This window comes from Camellia sinensis, chromosome 11 (assembly GCF_055761805.1).
Source record: "Camellia sinensis isolate YWXY chromosome 11, ASM5576180v1, whole genome shotgun sequence".
NCBI lineage: Eukaryota > Viridiplantae > Streptophyta > Magnoliopsida > Ericales > Theaceae > Camellia > Camellia sinensis.
In genome coordinates, this window is record NC_138971.1 from 89,247,963 (window position 1) to 89,273,640 (window position 25,678).

General features: G+C 35.5%; 1 protein-coding gene across 4 annotated transcripts; it reads right to left on the reverse strand.

Annotated features, from left to right (window-relative positions):
* Window positions 1-4,568: 4,568 nt before the first annotated feature.
* Window positions 4,569-25,052, reverse strand: LOC114281834 (PHD finger-containing protein 1). Of its 4 annotated transcripts, XM_082894270.1 has the most exons (8): window positions 24,821-24,940; window positions 18,849-19,086; window positions 18,583-18,761; window positions 18,278-18,442; window positions 16,654-16,777; window positions 6,214-6,444; window positions 6,009-6,133; window positions 4,569-4,897 (listed from the first exon to the last, which is right to left on the reverse strand). In XM_082894270.1, exons 3-8 carry the CDS (start codon window positions 18,755-18,757, stop codon window positions 4,773-4,775), a joined length of 945 nt encoding a protein of 314 aa, XP_082750396.1. In that variant the 5' UTR covers window positions 18,758-18,761; window positions 18,849-19,086; window positions 24,821-24,940; the 3' UTR covers window positions 4,569-4,772. The 4 variants fall into 4 exon arrangements, with proteins under 4 accessions (XP_082750396.1, XP_028080231.2, XP_082750398.1 ...); XM_028224430.2 differs by having other exon boundaries at window positions 18,583-19,086; window positions 24,821-24,955; XM_082894272.1 differs by lacking the exon at window positions 6,009-6,133.
* Between the last annotated feature and the right edge of the window lie 626 nt (window positions 25,053-25,678).

Below are 25,678 nucleotides of genomic sequence, written 5' to 3' on the forward strand. Positions count from 1 at the left end.
CATACCGAGTGGCCTTACCACCGATTATGGTGCAAATGCATAATGTCTTTCATATTTCAATGTTCCTGGATTATTTGAGAGATCCATTACATGTGATTGAACCGACGCACGTGCTACTGAAAGATGATTATACCTATGAAGAATGACCAATCCAACTTGATAATCGAAGAACCAAAAGATTGAAGAACAAGGAAATTCTATTGGTGAAAGTTAATTGACAGAATCATGCAAGAACCTATGCAACATGGGACAGAAGAAGATATGATGAAGAGATACCCTGATCTGTTTCCCCTAGATCTAGTGTTCTTCCAAAATGAAGGTAATTTGAGTTTGGAGAACCAAACTCTTTAAGGGGGGAAGACTGTAACAACCCCGACCTATGATTAGCTTATCATCTCTGATTAAGAAGGCCTAATAAGTAATTAAGATGAAATTCTACGTTAATTGCATGTGTTATATGTTATTTGCATTTATATTTGTCTGTCGTAGAAAGATATGTATGTGTTTCTGTTTCATTATGAGCATTGTAGTCCTTATCGGCATCTAATCACGAAATTGACTGAGATTATGTGTTATTTAGAATTTTTAAAACATTATGGTAAATTTAATTAGAATTCGATTCGGAACCAAATATTTAGAATAAATAATGCCAATTAATTAGTCATTAATTAAACTTCTTAATCATGCCTATATAAGGAAACTTGTTAACTTAAGGCCATTATTTACACTTTCATTCCTCATCTTTTTTACTCAAAAATGTGTGTTTGTGAGTGTGTGTGTGTGTGTGTGTGTGTGTGTGTGTGTGTGAGAGAGAGCGAGAGAGGGAGATCAAGTGGTAGAGCTTGAAACCAAGGGAGAGGAAGAAGAATTGGAAGAATTTGACTTGCATGCTCAACCAACTTAGCAATTAGACCACATTGAACACCTATGGTAAGAATTCAAGCCTTAGTCTTGCAATTGAGTTGGTAGATTCATGGCTACAAGAGAATTAAGTAGATAAACTTGTGAATTAAGCTAAATAAGTAGAATTGGGATCAAACCATACATGCATGTGCATATCATAAAGTTTTGGAAGTTGATTTCAAAGTTTTCCTAAATGCATGTTCATATTTTGGTCTTGTTATGAGAATTCAACTCCTTTTGTACTAAACATCTTATTCTACGAAGATTTGGAAAGTTTGAACTCAAGAAAATACGTGCATGTTATGTTTTGGAAGTTTCAAGTTTTGTTTTGTACAATTGGCAAAACTTTTGGGCTTAATTTTGTGAATTGGTTTGTAATCATATACTATGAGTTTCTTAATGTTTTACCGAGTTTTGGCCCAAAAGCATGTGTTTTGAAGCTTTGAAATTGGGTTTTGAACTTGGGAAGCAAATTTGGAAATTCCAAAATTTGCACCCTCCACTTGAGCAGGGAAGTCTGCGCTCGAGCGGAGAATGCGAGCTCCCAACACTTTTGCACAGTTTTACAAACCGCTCGAGCGACCAAAGTTGCGCTCGAGCAGAGACCCTATTTTACTCAGTCTTTGGCTCAAGCGTCTGTTGAGCAAAGAAATCATGCAACTAGTACTTTTGTAGACTTTGCAGACCGCTCAAGCGACCGATGTTGCGCTTGAGTGGACTGCCCTGTTTTTTAAAATTTGGCTAAGTGTTCTGAAGTACATTTTGACACCAAGATAGAAAAGAAATGAGTTAAGTGTTTTTCAAGCGTGTGTTTCAATATGCATTTATTATATGTTTGTGTAGGTCACGAGCCATAGACTATCCAATCTATCTGCTCTGTCTATTCTACTATCGGAGCTATCTATGAGAAACAACTTTGTAAAGCTATATTTGATTATAAGTATTTTTAGAATGATAAGATATGATTGGTTCTATAAAATGCTATTTTATAAATCATGAATGAATGTCCAGTTTTATGAAATGTATTTGTGGCATCCTTAGTTTATATGCCCCTTGCCTAGGGAAAACAATACCGCAGCTCATGATCATATGGCCCTTACCCTAGGGAAATAATGTCGTGGTTTATACATGGCCCTTACTCGGGGGAAACAATACCGTAGTTTATTCATGGCCCTTGCCAGGAGGAAACAATACCATGGCTACTTATGCACAAGATATGGACCTTTGGGGTCGTCAGTACCGACTATGTATATGGGTCCTAGGACCAAGATGATATGATAACTGATGGATGTAGCACATATAACTGCTTATGACTTCTAAATACTCATATGAATCTAAATTTGTTTCTGATATGAACTCTGATTTTTAAAAATGTTTGGGCATCATTCATAAATCCTTTACTCTGTTGTTATTCACTGGGCTCTAACTCACCATATTACTATGTATGTATGTAGGTGACCAGGCACATGACCTGACTCAGAGTTAATGGCCTGGGGTTTCGTTCTGTCAGCTAGCCATAGTGCCTTTCGAGGAGGTTCCCATTTCTGCAGTGGTCAAGTTTTTGTGAATCATGTTAAAGATCTTTTTGTATTTCTTTTGTTAAGTTTGAACAAGCCTTTTGTTTGTCTACATGTTTGAATGGTGACGTGGGTATGACATCTTAATTATGTAAACATAAGTTTTAAATTTTCTATCACATCTATGTCTCCACAGATCTATGGACCTTGTATGTTTGTATTTGCTTCCACTAGCCCCTGTATTTTGTTTAATTTGTTCAAAGGCCTTTAGTAATCCCAGGAGTACTGGCTGGTTACTGCACTAAACCTATAAGGGCTGGTTTGGGTTATGACAAGGCTCAACGCTCGCTCGAGCCAATTATGCAAAATGAACTGAGGTCGCTTGTGCCAACTTTTGGTTGCTCGAGCGATTGTGTTGTGTTCTACAAAAATACTTCATGCATGTAAAGTGCGCTTGAGTGACGACTTCGTCGCTCGAGCGTAGTGGTCAAATTCTGAAATTTCCATAATAGAATTCAAGTCCCAAATAAGTTTTAAGCCCAAAAGGTTCCGTGGCTAGTACAACATGTAAAAACACTTTCCAAATATTGAATACTGGATCATCTTCAAACCATAGACCCAAAACCTCTTTCAATTGTCAAAACAAAACCCAAAACTTCATAATTTTGCCATGCATATAAAGATTCCAATTATGTTCTTTCAAATTACCATCATTTGAAATAGTGAGTGTAAAATCATGAAGAATTCTCAAAATCAACTAGTATGAAGTTCATGCATGAAAGGATTTTGAAAACCAAACTAAAAAATGATGAATTGATGCATGAATATCCATAATTAACTCACTCTCACCATATTCAAGTTGATTCTATTGTCTTCTTAGCAATAACATGGAATTTACTCAAATTACTTCATGAATTTAGTTCTCATTTGGATTGTCTACAAGAACTAAGGATCAAATAGATACCTTAAACTTTAATTGATGAATTCTAACACAATTCTCTTCAATTCTCCTTCCTATACAATTCTCCAAGTTCCCTCTCAAAATTGAAGTTGTTCTTCCCTCTCTCTAAATCTCGGCAAAAATATGATTTTATGAGTCCATTCCTTAAGCTTATAACATATATATGGGTTAGATTAAGTTAGACTAATTAATCAAGTTAGTCCTAATTGATTTTAATCAATTATAATGATTAATTCTAATTAACTTGGTCTCAATCAAATTTTAATCAAACCTCGCATATGGTTTTAAATATTCTAATTAGCCTAATGAACTAAGTCAATTTCTATTTCTGAATCCATTAAGACTTTCAATTTCTCATTCAAAATAGGCATTCAAATAGATATTTCATAGACAAACAGATTTGAGCAAAATTAAACCCACATGCATGCAAATTCATTCAATAATTCAAGTTGCATTAATGATATACAAGTCAGGGTCACACATTTATCATCTACCACACATCAAATTGATGAAATAAATATATTATGATGTTGATAAAGACAATTTGAAGGCCGCTTTAGGATTTTTCATGAATGTAACTGTTCTTAAGAATTAAGACAGAAATTGAAATGCGTAGACTATATATAAACAAGAAAAGCAATTACTACCTCAACCTATCCAAAAGATTTTTGAGGGATGAAAGAAAAAAAGAACTCCTGCAAGTGCAAAATCACTGAAAATCCATATTTTTAACTTCCAAATAAACTTACTTTGCAAAATTCCAACTGGTTTTTATTCGATTCTCATACCCTTTTTAGTGGATTTAGGCATATCATTACCCAGTAAAATCCAAACGAGAGTTAGACATCAGGTTCTCCTAACTCCCACAAACTTGGTTCCAACAAAGGAAAAGGTCATTCACCACCACCAATTACCAATCAGTATTCAAATCATAGGTTTGCTTAAGGGCATCGGCATCAGTGATGAACCTCCCCACAAGACAGAAGAAGACTCTCAATCCTAAAAGTCCTACATTGTTGCCTCACAATGAAGGTAATGGTAATGGTAATTTACCAACCTCTTAATTCTTCTTTCCATAAAATGTGTTCACAACTTTTAAGGGCGGTTTTAGCAATTAACTTGTGATTCAACCTAATCCAGAATACAACTTACCAAATTATTTATATGCAATTTTTTCCACAGACAAGTTCATCAAACATTATATATTTTGTCATTCAACTATAAATGTCAAAACAGATTCACATATAATGCTATATAGGTAGCTCTTACTTTCAAGGCCCTTCTCAGTTCAAGTGTTTCCTCTCTGCCCCTCTCCTTTCACATGATTTGTTACTTTCTCAAAAGAAATACAGATCATTTGAAAGTACAATTAATGTAGACTACTTACTACTCTATTGTATATCTTTCTGCTCTTCATCTTGCACTACTCTATCCCTTGAGAAGTCTGTCTTCGGCATAGTCTTCTTGCCCTTCAAAGGGCGAAAAACCCCCCACATAAAGTAACTTCCACCTAATTCTGTAGTAACATTCAAGGAAATCAACATGTCATTTATCACTACCAAAAATCTTATATAAAGCACTTGACATCATAAGTTCATATATAAAAATATCAAACAAATCTAGGTAAGAAAGGTTCCCCTGCCCACTTATACCCTATATAGTTATTACACTTCAACTAGCTACGACATTAACTTAAACATCAAATTATAATTGAGGGACTCTTGTCTGTTTGGATCGATAGTTTTGGTGAGAAAAGAAAACTCTATCACTTGTTTGGATGGTAAAGTATGCGAGAAATTGAGAGAAATGGGGAGAAATAGTGAGAAAATAAGTCTTTTATTTTGTTTTTTTCATTTCTCACCAAAAGTGATGGCATTTGGTGAGAAACAAGTTGATTAGTTATAAAATATTTATAATACCCAGATTGTCCCTCAAAGTACAAATGAAGAAAAAAAAACCCCTCACTCATTCCCATCTCTCACATGATTTGATTTCTTATCCATCCAAACATGAAGTGAGAATCACTTCTTTTCTTTTCTCACCTAGATGAGAGACCATAATGATTTCGTTTCTTTTCTTTTCTCACACCACGATCCAAACGGAAATGTTGATGTGTTTTTTAAGCTAATAATAATTAAAAAAGAAAAAAGAAAACTCTTATTATTATTATTATCTTTTTAGGAGTTAATGGGCTATGGGCTGGGTTGGGTGTTTAGGAAACTAGGCTGGGTGTTCAACAATATTGAACTGGGCCAAGTTGGTATTCGATGTACTGGTCTGGGGTGCTCAAAATGGAAAATTTAGCTGACTTACGTAAAGATATTATTAAAAAAAAATAAAAATCACAGCTGCCCCTGATAGATATCAATACTTTTAATGAAGGCCTGCTTCAACTAACCAAAGCCTTGGCTAGAGAAAGGGGTTCTGCTTTACTGCACTTTCTGTGATAATCAACCATACTAAAGCCTAAGCATTAACTCTAGAGTCATCCACAATTTTTATTCCAAAGAAGGAAACCATATGTATATCTCAATTCTTATTAACAAAAATAATATTGTAATGGAAATAATAATAATAATAATAATAATAATAATAATAATAATAATTGGAAATGTCAGAGAGCTCACTCTGGCAATCCACATGCAATAATTTCGATGGAAAGACCAGTAACTCCATGCGACCCATACAACTCCTCAACATTAAATCATGCTTCTCGATAAATTTTAACAGGAAAGCATACTGCTTTCTTGACCTACACAACCAGACCAACAACTTAAAGTTGGCAAAATAATCCACTACATATTTTAAAAATGATGCCCAAAAGAAGCAAACCTCTCGATCTTTCCAGGATAAAAATAGAGAGCAATATCGTTCGCATCAGGACAATCTGACTGAAAGATCTCTGGCCAAAAAGCACGATAAGCATGTACCCTGAACTGCAAAACTCCAACAATCTGTCTTGCAAACTCATAGGCCTTGCTAGACATCTTCACTGAGGGATGAGCCAGAAATCCTTCACAAATTCTATCATCACGTGGAAAATCAAGGACCTCAAAGTTGCCCCTGCATAAAGCAAAGAAAAGCAAAGAAAACAGCTCATCATTCTAGCTCACATCATGTACTTACAAGTGTTGAAGCTATTAAGAACTACACTGAAAGTTTAGATAAAAATATTATCATATGCATAAAGAACTTCCACCAGTCCCCATTCCCGCCTTTTCCCCTTCCAACAACCCCAAGTGGCAAGAGGAAATAAACCAAAATTAATCACAAATATATGGGGTTGGCTGTCTGTCAATCATTTCTTTTCTCTTTGCGTCAAGCTCTTTTTTACCTTCCTCAACTTGCATCATTTTTTTTTTTTTATCAATGACACAAAATTTTATTAAAAAGGAAATAAAACAGAGACACAAAACAGAAAATGCAGACAAAAAGTCTAACAAGAACATGCTAAAAATATATATATACAAAATATATATTACACAACTATCCAATTACTAGAAATATAAATAAATAAATAAAGGAAACCCCTTCAAAGAAGGTGCTGATGAAGCCCAAAAATACTCATAAATCATTAATCCTCATTACTTGACTAGTATTGTCAAGTATTTTTGCACATCTTATCTACAAATGATGTCACCTTATCTACAATTGATGTCACCATTGACTTTTCAAAGAGTAAGGTCGTTGTATCATATTTTTTGGTAGGAAAAATTATTTTATCACATTGCCTTTATGCAGTATCACATTTTAGCCTTGTCACCATCCTATAAATTTTTAGTCATGATAGTTTTTTTATGGGCACAATTAATAGGTATCAGATGATCACAAACACTTTGATCTTTAACTTTTTGTATGCACAAGATCCTCATCATTGAGCCCTCTTCATAGATAATCAATACATGACAACAATGGTGGTTAGTTTCAAGTATCTCTTGGTTAATGATTTTCAATTTATCCTCCTTTCTACTATGATATTCTAATCGTACTCAACCTCAAACCTTTAGAATTATGAAGTATCTCCTATTACCTTAATTCAAATTAGTGCTGCTACAGTTTAGTCTAGTAAAGCATTTTTATTAATGATGTACATATAAGACATCTTCCCAAATATGCTTCCTAAATTATCCAGAGCCAGAGTAAAAGATAAGTTATATCAATTCTTGATGTAAGCCCCTATTATCCTCGGAATTTGCATCTCTTCCCTCAAGCTATTCTACATCAGTCACCTCACGTCCTTTTAACTATACCAGGATAGCAAAATAATACTCAATTCTCTTCTACTTAATTTTTTAAATAGATCTCTCAATACACCTCAATAAAATATAAAGTTCTTCTCTTTAAACCTTTCCCATCAACAACCTTGTTAACCAAAAAATCTACAGAAATATATAAAAATAATGGATTCATGCCTCAAATGCTACTCCTGCAAAGAAATGTATAGGCCTGTTCATTAATCCCTTGCCCTAACATAAAGGTAATGTCATTAATGAAAAGAGGAGGCCAAAAATTTCTTAATGCGACTGCCTAGGATTTTTCCTTCTGTTTTATTCGACATATCTTAACCCTTCAAGTTTGCACATCTCTATCACGCAAATATCATGTAAGTACATAAAAATACTACAAAAGAAGGGTAAAAACCAGATTCAAGAGCAAATTCTGTTTGGCAAGATTCTAGCTTAAAACTTGTGTTTTACAACTTGCTTAGTCATGGATATATATCTATATATATATATATAGAGAGAGAGAGAGAGAGCATTCCAGGAGTTTAAAGATATCACTCCATACATTTGGGCTACCAATGCATATGTGAGGCAAAACCATTGGTTGGGATAGAAATAAATAATAAGGAAAAAATGGAAGTGAAAATGAGCTTTTAAACTGAATAGCTCATTAAGCAACGAAAGACTACTTTTGGTCGATGTAATAGTGAAGAGCTCTGTTATCAAAATTTTACGATTTGTGATTCATATATAGATTGATATGAATTTATAGGTGAATCTATAGTCCATGGTGAATCGCACAATTCACAATCAAATCACAATTTCATTCACCTTTCACAATTCATGTAATTATATAGAAACTATCGTGTCCGATAGATTCTGACCCCGTTTTACCTTTTGTTTAGTACAATGACATAATACAACTCCTAATAATATTTCGTATTAAAATAACCAATACCTTTACATGATTTGTTGTTATTTTGGTGATCAACGGATTTTTATGGAATCCAATCAAACCCAACGTTCTTAATGTTTTTTCTCAAAAATTGTCATAATACATGTTATAAGGATGTTTAAGGTTAAAGTCACACGCACCCATAAATTATCTATTGTTTTAGTAAAATAAATATGGTTCGATATTGCACGAATCAAGTCGGTAGGACCTAGTGTTTCTACTACTTTTTTTTTTTTCTTTCCTTTTTTTACAATAAGCACATACACATTTTTAAATGTTTTAGGTTTTAAAATAATGGATTCTATTTAATTCTTTCTTCTTGTACTCTATATAGGATTCCTGCGTCCGTTTTTTTAATGTCAAGAAAAATTATATTATGATTTTTGAATAATTAAATGGTTTGTAGGATTTAGACCCACATCTCTTTCTATGAAGGCAATGTCTTCCCAATTAAACAGTTTAATTATGTCCTCATACAGTGGTGGACAGAAAGGATGGGTGAAGGGTGCCATTGCGCCTCCTAACCTGCAAAGTTTTCATACAATTATGAGTAATATTGTTGTATATCAGACTTCCATCCCTTTGTATAGTGAAAAACTGGCCCCCTCACTCCAACAAGAGTTGGCCACCTCAAGAGGTGGTGGACAAAACTCACTTCGCACCTTGCAAGATCAATAAATGCTAAGCATCATGAAAGAAATATCATGAAAAGCCTTCATGAAGATTCTCCACCCTTGGGTTAGTTTGTAGTTCTTATTGTATGTTATGCAATTAACTTTAGATTAGTTTCATGAAACTTTTCATAATATTTATTTCATTATACGTAGCATTACTCTTGCAAGATATATACAGATTGACTAAAATTGTACTTAAAATTCATACAAAATGATATGGCCTTGATTTTATTAATTTGAATAAATTACAAATACACCCCCTGAGGTTTAATTAAAATACAAATCGCCTCCATGTGGTTCTGAAAATTACATTCCACACCCAAAGGTTTCTAATTTCATAACAAATCGCCCTTTTTATTAATAAATCATCAAATCAATTAACAATTTTAAATATATTAGAAACGTGTTTCAATTAATAATTTAAGTAATTTTATTGTTGTATAGGAGAGCAATTATGAATTTCATTTTTTTTTAATTATTTCTATTAAATAAATAATTTTGACAAAGGGCTATTCGTAATTTTCTAAATCATAAGAGGCAATCTATACTTTAAGCAAACCTCAGAAGGTATATTTGTAATTTACCCTATTCATTTAAAGCAAAAAACCACCAATATAGCTTATAGTTTCAAGTCTACAGTGACTATATTTTCTTATAATGTTTTATTTATCTCATGTTTGTTTTGTCAACATTGCATTGGTAACAAATATGAGTAGTAAGACCCATTAAACTAATACAATGTTGACACAAAAGGTAATAAACAAATTATAGTAAGAAAGGATGGTGATCCAAGTATTTTATTTTAATTTTTAATAAATGAATATAAATAAGCCATCACTTCATATGCTTTTTTATTATTATTTATAAACTCTGTTTATATGTTATATTATTATTCATAAAAAAATTCAAAATGAGACCATTTTTTTATATGGGAAAAGTATAAAGGCTAAACTAGAAATAAAATAAAGAAAACATGAGATTGAGCAACTACATGTTGGCAAAGTGCAGAAGATAAATTCTCACTGGCTAGTTAACTCTTTACCAATCCAACGATTCAGGTTCATTTAAAATTGAATCAAGTTAACAATTCATGTGTATTGTTGGTCCCGTTAATTTATGTATTGAGTGAACCAATTGACTCATGTGTATCCTTTGGTCCCCGCTAACATTGATTTTTGGGTCCACCACTGTCCTTACATAACTATTTTATAACATGTGCCAAAATCAATTTATTTCTTGTTTTTTTTCATATGTACGAGTGTTTAACATTATTTTTTATATTTTGTTGAATCTTAATAATTAATGATTCACAAAATTAGGATTTTGATGTTAAAATAGGAAATAATATTGGTTATATTTTTATTTTATTTTATTTTATTTCTCCTAATTGGTGTAATGGGTTGGCCCATAATTTATGCCTAAAGACACTCCTGTAATTACACATTATTATCAATATAAAAGGGAATGAGGTCTCACTCATTTCTTAACTCTTTCTCTTCTTTAAACTTACATGGTATCAGAGCAATGCCCTAGCTCTCTCTTCCCTACCCTTCCCACGCAATTGTTGCTGTTTGCCTCCCCAGCACCCGAAACCACCCTTTAACTCACTTAGCCAAGCCGACAGCCTCTCTACACCACTCCACCAAAGCCGACAGCCTCCCTACAACTCACCACCAGCGTCATAAGCCTCTTCTTCTTCTTCTCTTCCCCTCGGCAACCTTCTCCAGGTCCTGCCGAGGGCTTTCTTCTAGCCGACCAGCCTCCTTGCTGGTTAGGTGTTGTTCGACTGCCTGTTTGAGGGTCGCATGTCGTCTCTGCACATGCCGGAAGTCCCTCCAAGGCATTTGTTCCTGGTCTCTTCGCTCTCTGATTATGTCTTACTTCTAAACCTATATAAGACCTGTTTATGTACTACGTTTAACATAAAAATAAATTAAAAAAAAAATATTGATGAGTTTTTAATTTAATTCTTTGATATTCTTCGTGGTCACCGTGCTTATTATTCCCCCACCACCTTTCAAGTTTGTGATTGGCCCTAGTTTTGTTGAGGGGTAGGTAATAGAGTATCCATGGCAGATTCCACCAGTGTGTCCACTACTTCTCAAACACCTAAGAGTGAGAGTTCTATTATACCTACTACTATGACTGATAACCCCAACCCTGGTCTTAAAATCACCACCTCTCTATTCAATGGTCAGAACTATCTAGCATGATCGCAGAGTTTGACTATTTTTTTGAAGAGCAGAGAGAAGACGGGATATGTTGATGGCAAGATACAGGCACCCAGCACACGAACCCGAATTATGATTAGTGGGAGATCACCAACTCCCTAATTATGGGTTGGTTGATCCATTCTATGGTCCCGAAGATTGAAGAGGGCTATCTATCTATAGCCACTGCCCAAGATATTTGGGATGCAATGGCTACTACTTACTCTCGAAAGGAGAATTTCTCCCAAGCTTTCGAGTTACGCTGGTCCATTGAGAGGGCAGTACAAGGTGAGATGACTATTCTCCAGTATTTTACCTTCCTTAACAACAGGTGGAAGAAACTTGACTATCTTCAGGATTACAAGCCTGTCTGTCCCACGAATTCTGCTAGTTATCGAAAGTTTGTGGAATATGAGCGGGTCTTCAAGTTCTTGGAAGGCCTAAATGTGGAGTATGAACCGGTTCAAAGCAAAGCACTTGGTATGGACATACTTCCTTCTCTCTAGGAAGCTTTCGCTTATGTGCAGAATGAGGAGAGTTGCCGCTCTATGATGCTTCCTTCTACCACCACTGATCGTTCTGCCTTGGTTTCTGCACCTTCCCCAGATGGAGAGTGTGTCTCGTGGTTCTCGTCCTTCATCTGAGATGGATAATCTTTTTTGTGACTACTGCCGTAGACCTAGACACACCCGAGAGACTTGCTGGAAGCTACATAAGACTCCTTCTGGTGGCCGAGGAGATCGGCCTAGTCCTCGAGGGGGTAGGTCGAGCCAGTCTAGAGGCCGAGGGGCCAATGCTCGGGGCTATCTTTTTGACACGGTTGAGCCACCACCTTTAGCTCATGTTATCTCACCGATTGTTGATGTTTCTGGGTTGTCTACCTTAGAGTTTGAGATTGCTTTTCACCACTTGCTAGACCGTCGAGCCTCTCCTCCCGTCTCCGATGCATCCTCTTCTTCCTTTACCCACTCAGGTAACTTGGCTTCCTCTACAAGTGCATTGCTATCTCATAAGACTGTTCCTTGGATTATTGATTCTGGTGCTTCCCACCATATGTCTGGTTCCCCTAATTTGTTCTCAGGGTATACCCTCCTCAGGTCAGGAAAAAGTGCATATTGCTAACGGTACTATTTCATCTGTGTCAAGGAGAGATTTAATTCATGCCACCTCTTCCCTTCATTTATCCTTTGTACTCCATGTTCCCAATTTTGGTGTTAATATTTTATCTTTGAGTCGTATTACTCGTGATTTGAATTGTAGCGTCACATTTTTTCCTGATCATTGCCTTTTTCAGGACCTTTATCACGAGGAAGATGATTGGTAGTGGTAGAGAGGAACATGGTCTCTACATTCTGGATCAGACTAACAAGCTGACTCATGCATCTATTCAGTTACCATCCACCAAGGACGACATTTGGTTGTGACATCATCGCTTAGGACATCCCTCTTTTTTATTACTTAAGCATATTTTTCCTTCTATTTTGGAGAAACATAATGTGTCTGATTTTCAGTGTGAGTCATATCAACTTAGAAAACAACACAGAGCTTCTTTTGCTCCTCTCAATAAAAGTTTCGTTCCATTTTCTTTTATTCATTCTGATGTAAGGGATCCCTCACGTTTTGTGTCTTTGAAAGGTCAAAAATGGTTTGCTACTTTCATAGATGACTATTCTAGGGCCACTTGGGTATATCTGATGAAAGACAAGAGTGAGGTGTTTTCTATGTTTCAAACCTTTCATAGAATAGTTTGCACTCAATTTGGGGTGGTTGTCAAAATTCTGTGTTCTGATAATAGGGGAGAATACATTGACTCGGGTCTTGCCAGTTATTTTGCCACCCATGGCATTATTCACCAAACTTCTTGCACTAAGGCCTCGTTTGAAAACAGGCTAATTTAGTAACTTTTTGCCTATTTGACTAAAATATGAGCTAAAAAAAACTAGTATGTTTGGGATGACTTTTTGACTTTTTACGAAAAGATGTGCAAAAAGTAAAAAGAAAAGAGAATCTTTGACTTTTTGGTACGGGTTGTTGACTTTTTGGCTAATTTAGTAACTTTTTTACTTTTTTGCTAAAAGAGAGGGTTCCCAAACGAGGCCTAATATTCCTCAGCAAAATGGTGTTGCGGAATAAAAAAATCGCGATCTCCTTGATGTGGCCTGTTGTTTATCCTTTGAAATGTGTGTCCCTCGATCCTATTAGAGAGAAGTGGTTCTCACTGCAGCTTATTTGATTAATCGTCTTCCCACCCAAGTCCTTTAACAACACACCCCTCTTCAGGTTTTATTCGGATCCACGTCTTCTGGGTTCTCCATTCCCCCTAAGACCTTTGGATCTGTTTGTTTTGTCCATAATCATTCACCCATTCTGTTTTCCTGGGTTACTCTACCACCCAAAAGGGATATAAGTGTTATCATCCTCCATCTCACAAATGGTTTGTCTCCATGGACGTCACTTTCTTTGAATCTCAGCCTTACTTTCCGACCTCCCCAGTATCACAGTCATCCCTTCAAGGGGAGCCTTGGTGTGAAGATATTCTTGTGCCATTACCACCAGTGGTTGAACAAAAACAGATAGAGGATGTTGGCAAAGTTTATGTCAGGGACAAAGATAAACAGAGAGTCACCTGGATGCAAGAGACTATGTTTCCTTCTCTACTACCAACCTCTTCTCCAGATGAGTGTCCAGAGTCATCCTCCTCAGTATCACAGTCATCCCTTCAAGGGGAGCCTTGGTGTGAAGATATTCCTGTGCCATTACCACCAGTGGTTGAACAAAAACAAATAGAGGATGTTGGCAAAGTTTATGTCAAGGACAAAGATAGACAGAGAGTCACCTGGATGCAAGAGACTACGTTTCCTTCTCTACTACCAACCTCTTCTCCAGATGAGTGTCCAGAGTCATCCTCCTCTCCTGAGATTCCAGGTAATTCTGATCCTAATGCTTCTATTCCAGAGTTCTCAGATCTTGACGTTCCCATTGCTAATAGGAAGGGGGTTAGGTCATGTACTCAACATTGTATTACTAATCATGTCTCTTGTTCTAATATGTCTCCCTCATATAAAGCCTTTCTATCCAATATTTCTTCCGTGAGTCTACCTAACAACTTTCAGGATGCTCTTTCTATTCCTGAATGGAAACATGCCATGACAGAGAAGATGAGAGCTCTCAACAAAAATGGCACTTGGGAGTTGGTAGAGTTACCTGGAGGCAAAAATCCAGTTAAGTGTAAGTGGATGTACACTGTGAAACACAAAGCAGACAGTCATAGAACAGTACAAAGCAAGACTGAATGCTAAGGGCTTCACTTAGACTTATGGGGTAGATTACTAGAAGACATTTGCACCGGTTGCTAAGATTAACTCTGTGAGAGTACTACTTCATCAGTTTGATGTGAACAATGCATTCCTTCATGGAGACCTAGAAGAAGAGGTCTATATGGATATTCCCTCTGGTTTTGAGGATGCTAAGTCCAAAGGCAAAGGGATGGTTTGGGATGATCTAAATAAATACATTTTTTGACTTTTTATGAAACATGGGTTGAGTATGAAGCGATGTGGTAGAGAGGTGATATGACTTAAATAAGATGATGTTACTGAAATAGAATAGTGACTTTTTGACTTTTTTAGAGGATGACAAACAAGGCCAAAGTGTACAGGCTCCGGAAGTCGCTTTATGGGCTAAAGCAGTCCCCTAGGAGTTGGTTTGAAAGGTTTGCTCAAGCAATCCTGAGATATGGGTTCAAGCAAAGTCAAGCTGATCACACCTTATTTGTGAAACACTCCTCACATGGTAAGACCACAGCTCTTATTGTTTATATTGATGATATTGTTCTGACAATGGGATGATATTGACGAGTTTGAAATCAAAGACTTGGGTAATTTAAAGTATTTTTTGGGCATTGAAGTAGCTCGGTCCAAAGATGAAGGCATCTTCATATGCCAGAGGAAGTATGTACTTGACTTACTAAAGGAAACCGAAATGCTTGGAGGTAGACCATGTGATACACCTCTAGAACTGGGCCAAAAACTAAGTGAGGATCAAGGGGGAGATCCAGTCGATAGGGGGAGAAACCAGAGGCTAGTGGGTAAGCTCATATACTTATCCCACTCACGTCCAGATATTGCCATTGCAGTGAGCATGGTTAGCCAGCTTATGCATGCTCCTAAGAATTCCCATTTAGAGGCAGTTATGAGAATCATGCGGTACCTGAAGTCTTCTCCTGGAAATGATCTCTATTTCTCAAAACATGGACATCTCAAATGTGGAGGCATTTACTGATGCAGATTGGGCTGGATTAGTCACTAGCAGACGATATTGCACATTTATTGGGGGCAACCTAGTCACTTAACGAAGTAAGAAACATAATGTGGTTGTTAAATCTAGTGCTAAGGCAGAATTCAGAGCTATGGCTCAAGGTGTATGTGAGTTGCTATGGATTAAACTATTGTTGGGAGATTTGGGGATTCATCAAACTGATTCAATGAGATTGTACTGTGACAATAAGGCAGCAATCAACATAACTTATAATCCAGTTCAACATGACAGAACCAAGCATATGGAGATTGATAGGCACTTCATCAAAGAAAAGCTCACTAGTGGCACCACCATATGCACTCTATTTGTGAAAACGGAGGACCAACTAGCAGATGTTCTCACCAAAGGAATAGGGAGCAAACCATTTCATGACATTCTCAACAAGTAGGGTATGAGAGATATCTTCACACCAGCTTGAGGGGGAGTGTTAAAATAGGAAACAATATTGGTTATAATTTTATTTTATTTTATTTTCCCTAATTGGTGTAATGAGCTGGCCCATAATTCATGCCTAATGGCACTCCTGTAATTACGCATTATTATCAATATAAAAGGGAATGAGGTCTCACTCATTCCCTAACTCTTTCTCTTCTTTAAACTTACATTCAATTCCCCATACAATTTTCAATTTGACAAACTATGGTGAAGAGGCAGCTAAGTTTATCCTGAGTTTGATTTGTGCAGTGAGAATTAGCTTTGTATATCTATGATAAAAATCAAGAACTAGAAATAACAAAATAAAATTCCCCTCATACTCAAACATTATTCTTATGAACTACAACGATAAATTGATAACAATAAGAAGATGAAAGAGATTCTTAAGAAATGGTATCAATCAACAAATAGATTAGAGAGAGAGAGAGAGCATGCAAAACAGCATATAAAATACTCACTTCCATATAACTTTCAAGGCAGGACCACTTAAAGGATTCCTATGAGAGGTACGAGAAATCTTTTGCAGATTCCTTTCTTCAATCTTAGCACAACTGGAACTGAGACCACTACGGAAGTAAATACCTAAACAATAATCAACTCCTTAATTAGTATCTTAAAGTCAATCATGATGCAACTAAATAGCAAGGAATGACATGTTAGAATGTGGCTTCACTGAAATTATGGCTCTTGATCAAGTGGAATGGCCAACAATACTATGTAATCAATTCCAAATCGTCAGGACAGGGAATACCATCTAACATATGGTTATACAAACTACAATTCATGTTCAATAGATCATTTAGAATTATGGCATTTGTAGTACGCAAAGTAACCAAGTTTTGGTTTGAAGGATGCTTTAAAACATTCAGGGTGAAGTTAGGAATCCTTTACATGGGACAGGTCCTAATAAAAATTAGCAAGGAGTAATTTATAGGATGTTTTAAGCACTGAAAGTATCAACTCCCCTACTACTTCATTTGGGAAATTAAATCAGCTATTACAGACTTCATGTGATCAAGCTAATTACTAAATTGGATGTGAATAAACTAAATGAACATTTATACAAGCAAGTTCTTTTAGTAAATGGTAGTACTACTACTCCCCAAATGGACATCATCTATGAAGCACAAACACTTCAAAATAGGCACCGTAGCAGTGTCGGACACGGTGGCGTGTCCCTTTTATTTTATTTTTACTTGTTTTGTATGGGACATGACAGGGACACGGCAAGGGGAAATGGGGGTAAATCCCTAATTCAAACTAGAGAGAGAGAGAGAGAAGACCTAAATCGAATGAAATAGAGAGAGGAGAAGACCTAAACTTCGAACCTGTTCATTGAGAGAAGCCTTTGATCAATCTCCATCTTCAAACCTATTCATCGAGCAAAGCCTTCGATCAATCTCCATCTCTATCAAGCTCCATCTCCAGTTGATCTTCATCACCATCTCGACTTGGGAAGTCCCTTCTCTCTCGTCTCCGGCTCACATCTCATCTCTCTCGTCTGTCTCGCATGTCGTCTCTCTCTCCCTTTTTTTTTTTTTTTCTCTCAGCCTTATCGTCTTCTATCTTTCTTTTTTATTTTCTGATTATACTCTATTTCTATATTTACATTTATATATTTTATATATTATATATTTTGTGGATGGATGATCTATTTATTTATTTAAATGTATTGATTTTTATATATACATTGAATTGAATAATATTAGTTTTTTTTTAATTTTGATTGTTTGGTAACGTAATATTAATCTACATAGCAAATACATATATTAAAAAATAAAAAATAAAAATATTTTACGTCTTCCCTGCCATGTCTGTGTACCTATTTTTTTGAAATTGCCGTGTCCGTGTCCGTGTCCGTGTCCGTGCTTCATAGGACATCATAGCGCCACCCAATTCACCCATCATTTAAAGAGGGATATCTTAACCAAGGGGGGCAAGACACATACCATTAAAATTGGGAACTTTCAAAAATAAATAAATAAAAGTAAAATGAAAAATCATGAAGAATGTCACAAAGAAAAATTCATAATAAAAATGATCAGAGAGTACAATTTGTAAAAGAACAGAGAAGTATTTTGCCTGAACTGCTGATAGGTGGAGTCTTCACATATAGTGATGCTGCAGTCACTGAATGAAAGGCTGAGTTTTCAGTCAAGCTTTCTTCAACCTTTTTAGCAGGAATTGCAGCATCCGCTTGACATTCTTGAATTGATTCCCTCCTATGAGTTAAACCAACTTCTTCCCCTAAACAACATGCTTATATGAGCAACAAGTTCCTGTGTTACAAAAAGATTCTACAACAGTATAGAAGGCTTGTCCTATTGTCCTAATACAGTCCCAACTTCCAAAGTGTAATTCTTAACTAGATATACCATCAACATTACCTCTTGTTTCTTTATTTTTCATTGCAGACCAGCATGAACCCAGTTCAGCATGGGCAGTGAGTGCAACTAGCTTAGCAGGTCTATCTCCAGCTCCTTCAGCAATTTTCACACTTCCTCTTGCAGATTGCTTTGAAGGAAATCCAGGAGGGTGTTCCTCACCAGAATGTTGCTGCATGGTACTAGTTTGCATACCATGAAGTGCGGGAAAATTAAAAGCCTCTATCAATTGGAAAGACTTTGAAGTGGCAATTTTACCCAGAACTTACTTGCTCGGATGTGTAACCTGTGTCACTGCTTTGGTGCTGGGTTTCAGATTGACAGCTTCATCAGGAAGACAAAACTTTACTTTTGAACTTCTATTATTTCTTCATGTTTTAAAGGTAACTCTCATTTCTACGTTTCTGGGAAATATATCGGCCCCCACAGATGTAAAGGAATTAGAGTAAGTTTTCTTAATTGAGACTTTGCATAGTCACCATCACCACAACTGTCACAACATTTGTACTGCACAACAAAAATGAAGAGATCAATACATAAACCAGAGTCCCACAACTATAGTTTGAACAATGGTGAATCATATAGTTTTAGAAGTTGATTTATGGTTACAAAGCTAGGTATTTTCTTAATACTTCAATAATATTGATCCCCAAGGAGCAAAATAAAAATAAAAGGAAAGGCTTCAAAGTAAGACAAAGCTTCACTATAATTTAATCAAGGAAAATGCTAATGGCTGACCAAATGATTGTCATTAGCCTCAGTAGGTGAGTAGAATGTATATTGAAATGTGTGAAAAGTGTGTAGAAGTTTGTGAAAATGCTTTGGGATGCGTAAAAAATGTCTTGAGATTCTAACTTCTTTGGCATTTTTTCCCGTTGTTAATAGCACGCTCGGATATCATTACCATGACCTTTAATTAATACAGATTAGAATGAAATATTAAAAAATGAAAATAAAATACCATCATTGTAAACCCTTGGTTCTAAATTTACAAGCCATACAAAGAACACTGGAAGAAGGTGTTCCATAACTTGTGCTAAGAATTCAATCTCTCTCAGATTGTGGAAAGCTTGTAGGTCTACAATTTAAAAAATGGCAGAAGGCTGTAGCATTTCTAGATAGGAAGAAATTTCAATTCGCAAATATTTAAAAGAACTAGGTCGCTGGAATGGAAGATTAATGGTTGTAAGGAACTCTAGATGGTAAAAGTTTTGTACACATGAATAGAATAAGATGAAAAATGCAATAAGAGTGGGAATAGCATGCAAGGTAAAATGTAATGGAATGCCCTTTTCGATTCCATTCTTTGGTTGCACGTGGGAATGAAATTGCCCAATCCTGTTCCAATGTCTTGTTACAATTATTAAACTCCTAGAATAGAATGGAACTTCTAAACTAAACTAACACGTTGGATAAATATTCTATATTATATAATAATAAAATAAATAACATGATCATATATTACATAATATCAGATAGATATATCATATATGAACATGCCAATCTTCATTTGTAGTACCAGACACGAGAAATGGAAGGGAAAGCTGGAATGGGCATTTCATTCCAACCTATTCCCTCATACCAACATATCCTAAGTGTCCGTTTGATTAGAGTGCAAGATATGATGGAAAATGAAATTGATAGAAAGTGAAAGCAAAGTTTATTTTTTGTCTACATTAAGATGAACTTTTTGTGAGAAAGTCATAAAAAAAACTTGAAAAATAGATAATAGTAGGCTACTTGAGAAGGGGAAAAAAATCATATATCTTTTGCATGAAACTAATCGCCAGGTTAATATACTAAAATAGATTGGTCCAAAAAAAAAATTAACTTTCTATCAATTTTCACCACGCATGCTAAACAAATGCATAAAATGTTCCGTACTTTCCACATCTTTCATCCTAACTAAACTCACCCAGCAACAAGTCGAACCTAACCTGATTTGTATCCTCTTTTCAATACCTGTTTGATAACTATCTCAGTATGTTTGCAGCCCGGATCTTAGTTGGAATTTGATTGGTATGAATTTCCAAATTCGGTTCATTGTATTGTTATTATTATTATGGTTGTTGTATCATGGATCATCTCATTTAAATTTTATGAAACCAGATTACATTACTTTCCGATTCAACTTTGTGAGAGTCATTCTGTAACTTTCAAGTTTTAATTATTTTTTGTTTTAGGTATGAAATCTGTAAATAAATTTATATTTTTGGATTGTATTTAATTAGCACATACTTCATTTCCTCTCTTTTCTTTTCTTCTTCTTCATTTGCAGAGAACTCCCTCCCTCCCTCCCTCCCTATTACACTGTTTGTAACAAGAACTTCTACCTTGGATTGGAGGCACCTAGAGTTAGATTTTGCAAATTTACCAAGAAGGAACGTCGTAGATCTCATCGAGCTCTTTGCACCCATAGTCTTGGATTTTTTATTCAACAACTTTTGAAGGTCTAAGGTTTTTCTTCTCCTCTTCTTACTTTGAGGTAGAGATTTTCTTAACTTTGTAAATATGATTTTGAGATGAATATGTGATATTTCGCTAGACAGGAAATTTTATAAATATTTGAGATTTTTATGATAATTATACCCAAAAAATAATTAGGGCTTGATAAACAATTATCATTTCTCAAAAAAATTTATTCCATAAATAGACATGTATATGAATTTCAAAGTTAAATATCAAAAGTAAAAAGCCCTAAATATTTTAAATCATAGGATGTGAATTTACAAAGTTGTTAAAGCATACGGTTGAATTTTTCGAATTGGGAATTATTTCCTATCATTGTATTATGTTGAGATATTGTTAGAAATAATTGTTGACATCTTGTTGAATATATTTTGGATTGGGAATAATTTTCTGTCATTGTAATTGTTGGTGGCAATTGGTGGATGATTGCATTGTCGTATATTTTGACAATGATTAGGAAAAATTGAAACCATTTAAACATCATACATTGATATTTGCATCTTTATTATCGGCTAAGAAGCACGAACACTTCTAAGAAGGTGACGTATCCGGGTCGTGTCTGTGTCGGACACCGACACTCTTTGGACACTTCCACGACACATGTCCGACATTCTTCAAAATATGTCTTATTTTTTAATATTTTTTAAAGAACCGGATGCTCTTTGGACACTTTGAGGATACACGTGTGTATCTCAAACACACATGTCCATCAATTAGACACATGTGAAACTAATTATAAGTTTGAACAAAACAACTTAAGATGCAATAATAAAACAAAAACTATATAAATTTATTGAGATTAGTGTCATATTGCACTTTTTCATTATCTTTGAATGATATATTTATATATATATAACATATAATAAAAATATAAAATTATATATTTCATGCATGTCCCTTACGTGTTGTGTTCTTTAGATTTTGAAAATTAGCGTGTCGGCATAGCCATGTCATATCTGTGTCATGTCGCGTGTCCGTGTTCGTGCTTCTTCGACCATCAGCATGCTTCTTTCGAATAAAAATGTTAATTTTGTTACTCTTGAAAATTGTGGAAACTATTTCGAATTATTGGGGTAAATAAAGTGGTTAATCCGGGTGGTGTATATAAAAGATTTTGTAAAAAGAATTGAGTTGGCTAGAGATCCTCGATGAAAGACTAGAAACCCACGCAAATTAAGTTCCAATTTCCTTCAGGTTAGTAGCTAGTAAAGTGGGGGTGATTTTGATAGTTCTTTGATAAACTACTGGCAATACAGACCTAGGGATTCCCAGTATTTTATTTACGGCTTAATAATTGTTGAAACGAAAAATGTGAAGTTGGAAATTTGAAAACTTGCATTGGTTTTTGTTCCACGAAAGAAAACTATTTTGACATGAATTGGTGTGTCCATTGCATTCATGATCATATATCCAGGTTAAAGCATATTTACGTAATTAAGATTATCTCTGTTGAGCCTAGTGCTCATCCCTTTGTGAAAATCATTTTTTAGGTGTTGATAGTGCGCCACCACCAAAGTGGTGACTGTTGTGAAGTGACGGCAACAAGCTCAGTTGTTTTATTATTTGTACGGCCTAGGGCCTTATTTGTATTGGGTTGAGATCCCGGGTCATGTCACTTTTATATGCAAGCCCGTAAGGCAACTTTTTGTGAATATAGAAATAAATATTCATTGTAATGTTTATTTGATTTATTCTCATGCCATATAATAAGTTACTGTAGGATGCATTGTGGCTCCCAAATCATCATGAAATGAGTAGAATCCATTATTGGAGAGTGGTTCATTTTATTTTATCGTCTCAATTAAGAACCTATAATGTATTCATATTCTTTTTAAGCCTCAAGGACTTTCCTTTAAAATTTAATATATTTTTTTTTCCTAAATTAATTAGAGAATTAACTTATTTTGTCAAATCAGATCCTTTAGAAATCGGGGTGTGACACACCCTATGGTTTTAGGTGTTGAAGGCCAAAAGGTAGGTAAAATGATTAGGCTTTATTTGACTTAATAAGCTAGGTTTTGACAAAGAATATGGGTAGTTTAGGAGTAGAAGAGTACAAAGAGTGAAGTAGAATCTAAGAATTTCACCTAGAATTTGTTAAGAATCCCCCCTAAGGTTAGATCACATCATACATACATCAAACAATTTTCAATTCTCTAAGGCTGTGTTTGGATCTTGGATTAGGGGAGGGATTTGTGCAGGGAGAAGAAATGGCAGCGGAGAAAAACCATCAGTAATACAGTGATATTCTCAGCCTAATGATTGGCACGCAGTTGAGTTTATATGCGTTGGCCTGCAGCTGCGTTTATATACTGTATTACTGTGTAATACTCCTGATTACAACTGTGAACATATTCCTTTCTCATATTTGGTTGCTGAAGTTCTGGTACTATATAATACAGCAAGGCCATGTTTGATTCCACAAGACTAATAGTGAGGTATTAATAATCCAATCAAATTAGTGTGGTATTCACAATCCCACCCCTACCCCATTACTAATAATCCTACAAATTTGTTGGATTAATTATCCATTGGATTGATAATCCTAAAATAAAATGTCAAAACAAACCTAGGATAATTGGGCCCACGGATTAATAATCCCAATCCCATGCTCTAATCCTTCCAATCAAACATGCCACAAGAGACATGCAGTGTGAGACCTTAGTTGCACAAAGCAAAGGCAGGGACAGGAGCGGGGTCAGAAGAGCGACGGCATATAGAAATTTCTTGGGTTGGAGTGCCTATGAGAGCGTGTATATATTTATTTATTAAATGTATAAAAATATTCTAACAATTATTTTTGTGCTTAGTTGTAATATATGTAGGAGTGTGGTTCAGTGTAGTTTCAGACTAAGGTTGGTTTGGGAAGTGAGTTGGCTTTTTGGCTTTTTTGACTATTTTAGCTTAGGCTAAAAAGTCTGGTTTGGTAAGGGCTTTTTGGCTTTTTGATTTTTTTGACTTTTTTTGTGGAGAAGAGTGTAATGATTATGGATTGGATGTGATGTTTTATTTTTTATGGCTAAAATAACTTATTTTGTCTTTTGTGGCTAAAATAGCCAAATTAGCCCTTCCCAAACGGACCCTTAGCGGGTGGCGAATTAGCAAATTAATTATTAGAAACCACTATTTTTTCATCACTAACCGGCGGAGCGACTAGCAAATGATGGTGGTTTCGACTTGACGGTTCAGGCGGATTGGCAGATTAGAAAAAAACCTAATTCAAATTACAAAATCTGAATCAAACATTTTTAAAAGTGATTATAAATCAGCTAAAATAGTCGAAATTAAAATATATGTCCATTTATCCAGCATTCAACATTGACAAACTAGTAAACTAGAAATTAAACAATCCAAACAACTTATATAATAACAATCCAATAAAGCAACAAATACTAAACTAGCAAAAAAAAACAGCCCTTAAAAAAAACACAAATTAGGAATGAACACAGAGAGAGAGAGAGAGAGATAGAGAGAGAGAGTAAAAAAGAAAAGAAAAATGAAGAATCAAAAACTAACAATAACTGTAAATTTATGTTATTGAACGAACAAAATTAGCAAAAAAAAATTAAAAAAAATAAAATAACAGAATAACAGGATGAAATATAAAAAAGGTTTAAAAAAATAGTTGAAAAATACCTATAAAATGATCGAATCAAATTAAAGTAGGAATGTTTACAATCTATACTAAATCTTATAAGAAACTATATGACACCCAAAGATTTAAGAGAGAGAAAGAGAGAGAGAGAGAGAGAGAGGGGAGGGGGGAGAGTACCAACGGCGAGGCGAGAAGCGGTGTGAGCCGGTAGCAACTCAGCGAGGAAGGAAGGGGAGACACGAGGCGAGAGGCGTGATCTCATATGAGAGAGATATATAGGTTTAAATGAGAAATGATTGGGTGCGTGTGCGTCTATGTTTATTATGATACATTTAATTGGAATGTATTTGTACGGGGGTGTTTGGTAGAACACATAAGCTGCTTATTTTAGCTTTTAGTTTAATTTAAGCTAAAACATTGTTTTTGTTACTGCTTAACTCATCAGATTATAGCTTAAATTAAGTAGAAAAATAGTTTTTCCTTGAAGTGGCTAGGGGATGCTCAGCAGATTATAGCTTAAGCGGGAAGTTGGTTTGGAGGGGCAAAATTACTTAAATGCCCTTCATCAAGTTCCGAAAATACCAAATACCCCATATATAAACCATATTTTCACACTGTTCACTCTGAGAGAGAGAGAGAGGATGTCGATTTCCGGTGAGGGTGGCGATTTCCAGCAAAGGTTGCAGTTTTTGACGTTTCTGGTATCCAAATACCACGTCTCTTCTCTCTCTCTCTCTTTTAACCGACCTTTCACCATCGCTTTCACAATTGAGGGGAAAAACCCTAACCGTTGCGATCGATCTCAAACCCTAAAGTCGAAGCCCTAGTGCCGCCAGTGACATCTAAAACCCTAGCGTGATCAATCTCAAACCCTAGCACCATCTGAAACCCTAGCGCGATCAATCTCTTCTCTCTCTTCTGCGATCGCTTTCTTCACGATCTCTTCTCTAGTGGAGAAAAAAGAGGCAACCTCTGGTATTGCTCTCTCAACAGCTTTCTCTTTGCTCTCATCGCCGCTGTGCCTATGAAACCCCG

Coding starts and splice junctions, on each gene's coding strand:
- LOC114281834 (XM_028224430.2), bottom strand. CDS start 18,772: ATGCAAACTAGTACCATGCAGCAACATTCTGGTGAGGAACACCCTCCT. Junction 16,778..18,277: donor TCCACCTATCAGCAGTTCAG/GCAAAATACTTC, acceptor ATTATTGTTTAG/GTATTTACTTCCGTAGTGGT. Junction 6,445..16,653: donor GCCTTGAAAGTTATATGGAA/GTGAGTATTTTA, acceptor TGCTTTATGCAG/GGGCAACTTTGAGGTCCTTG.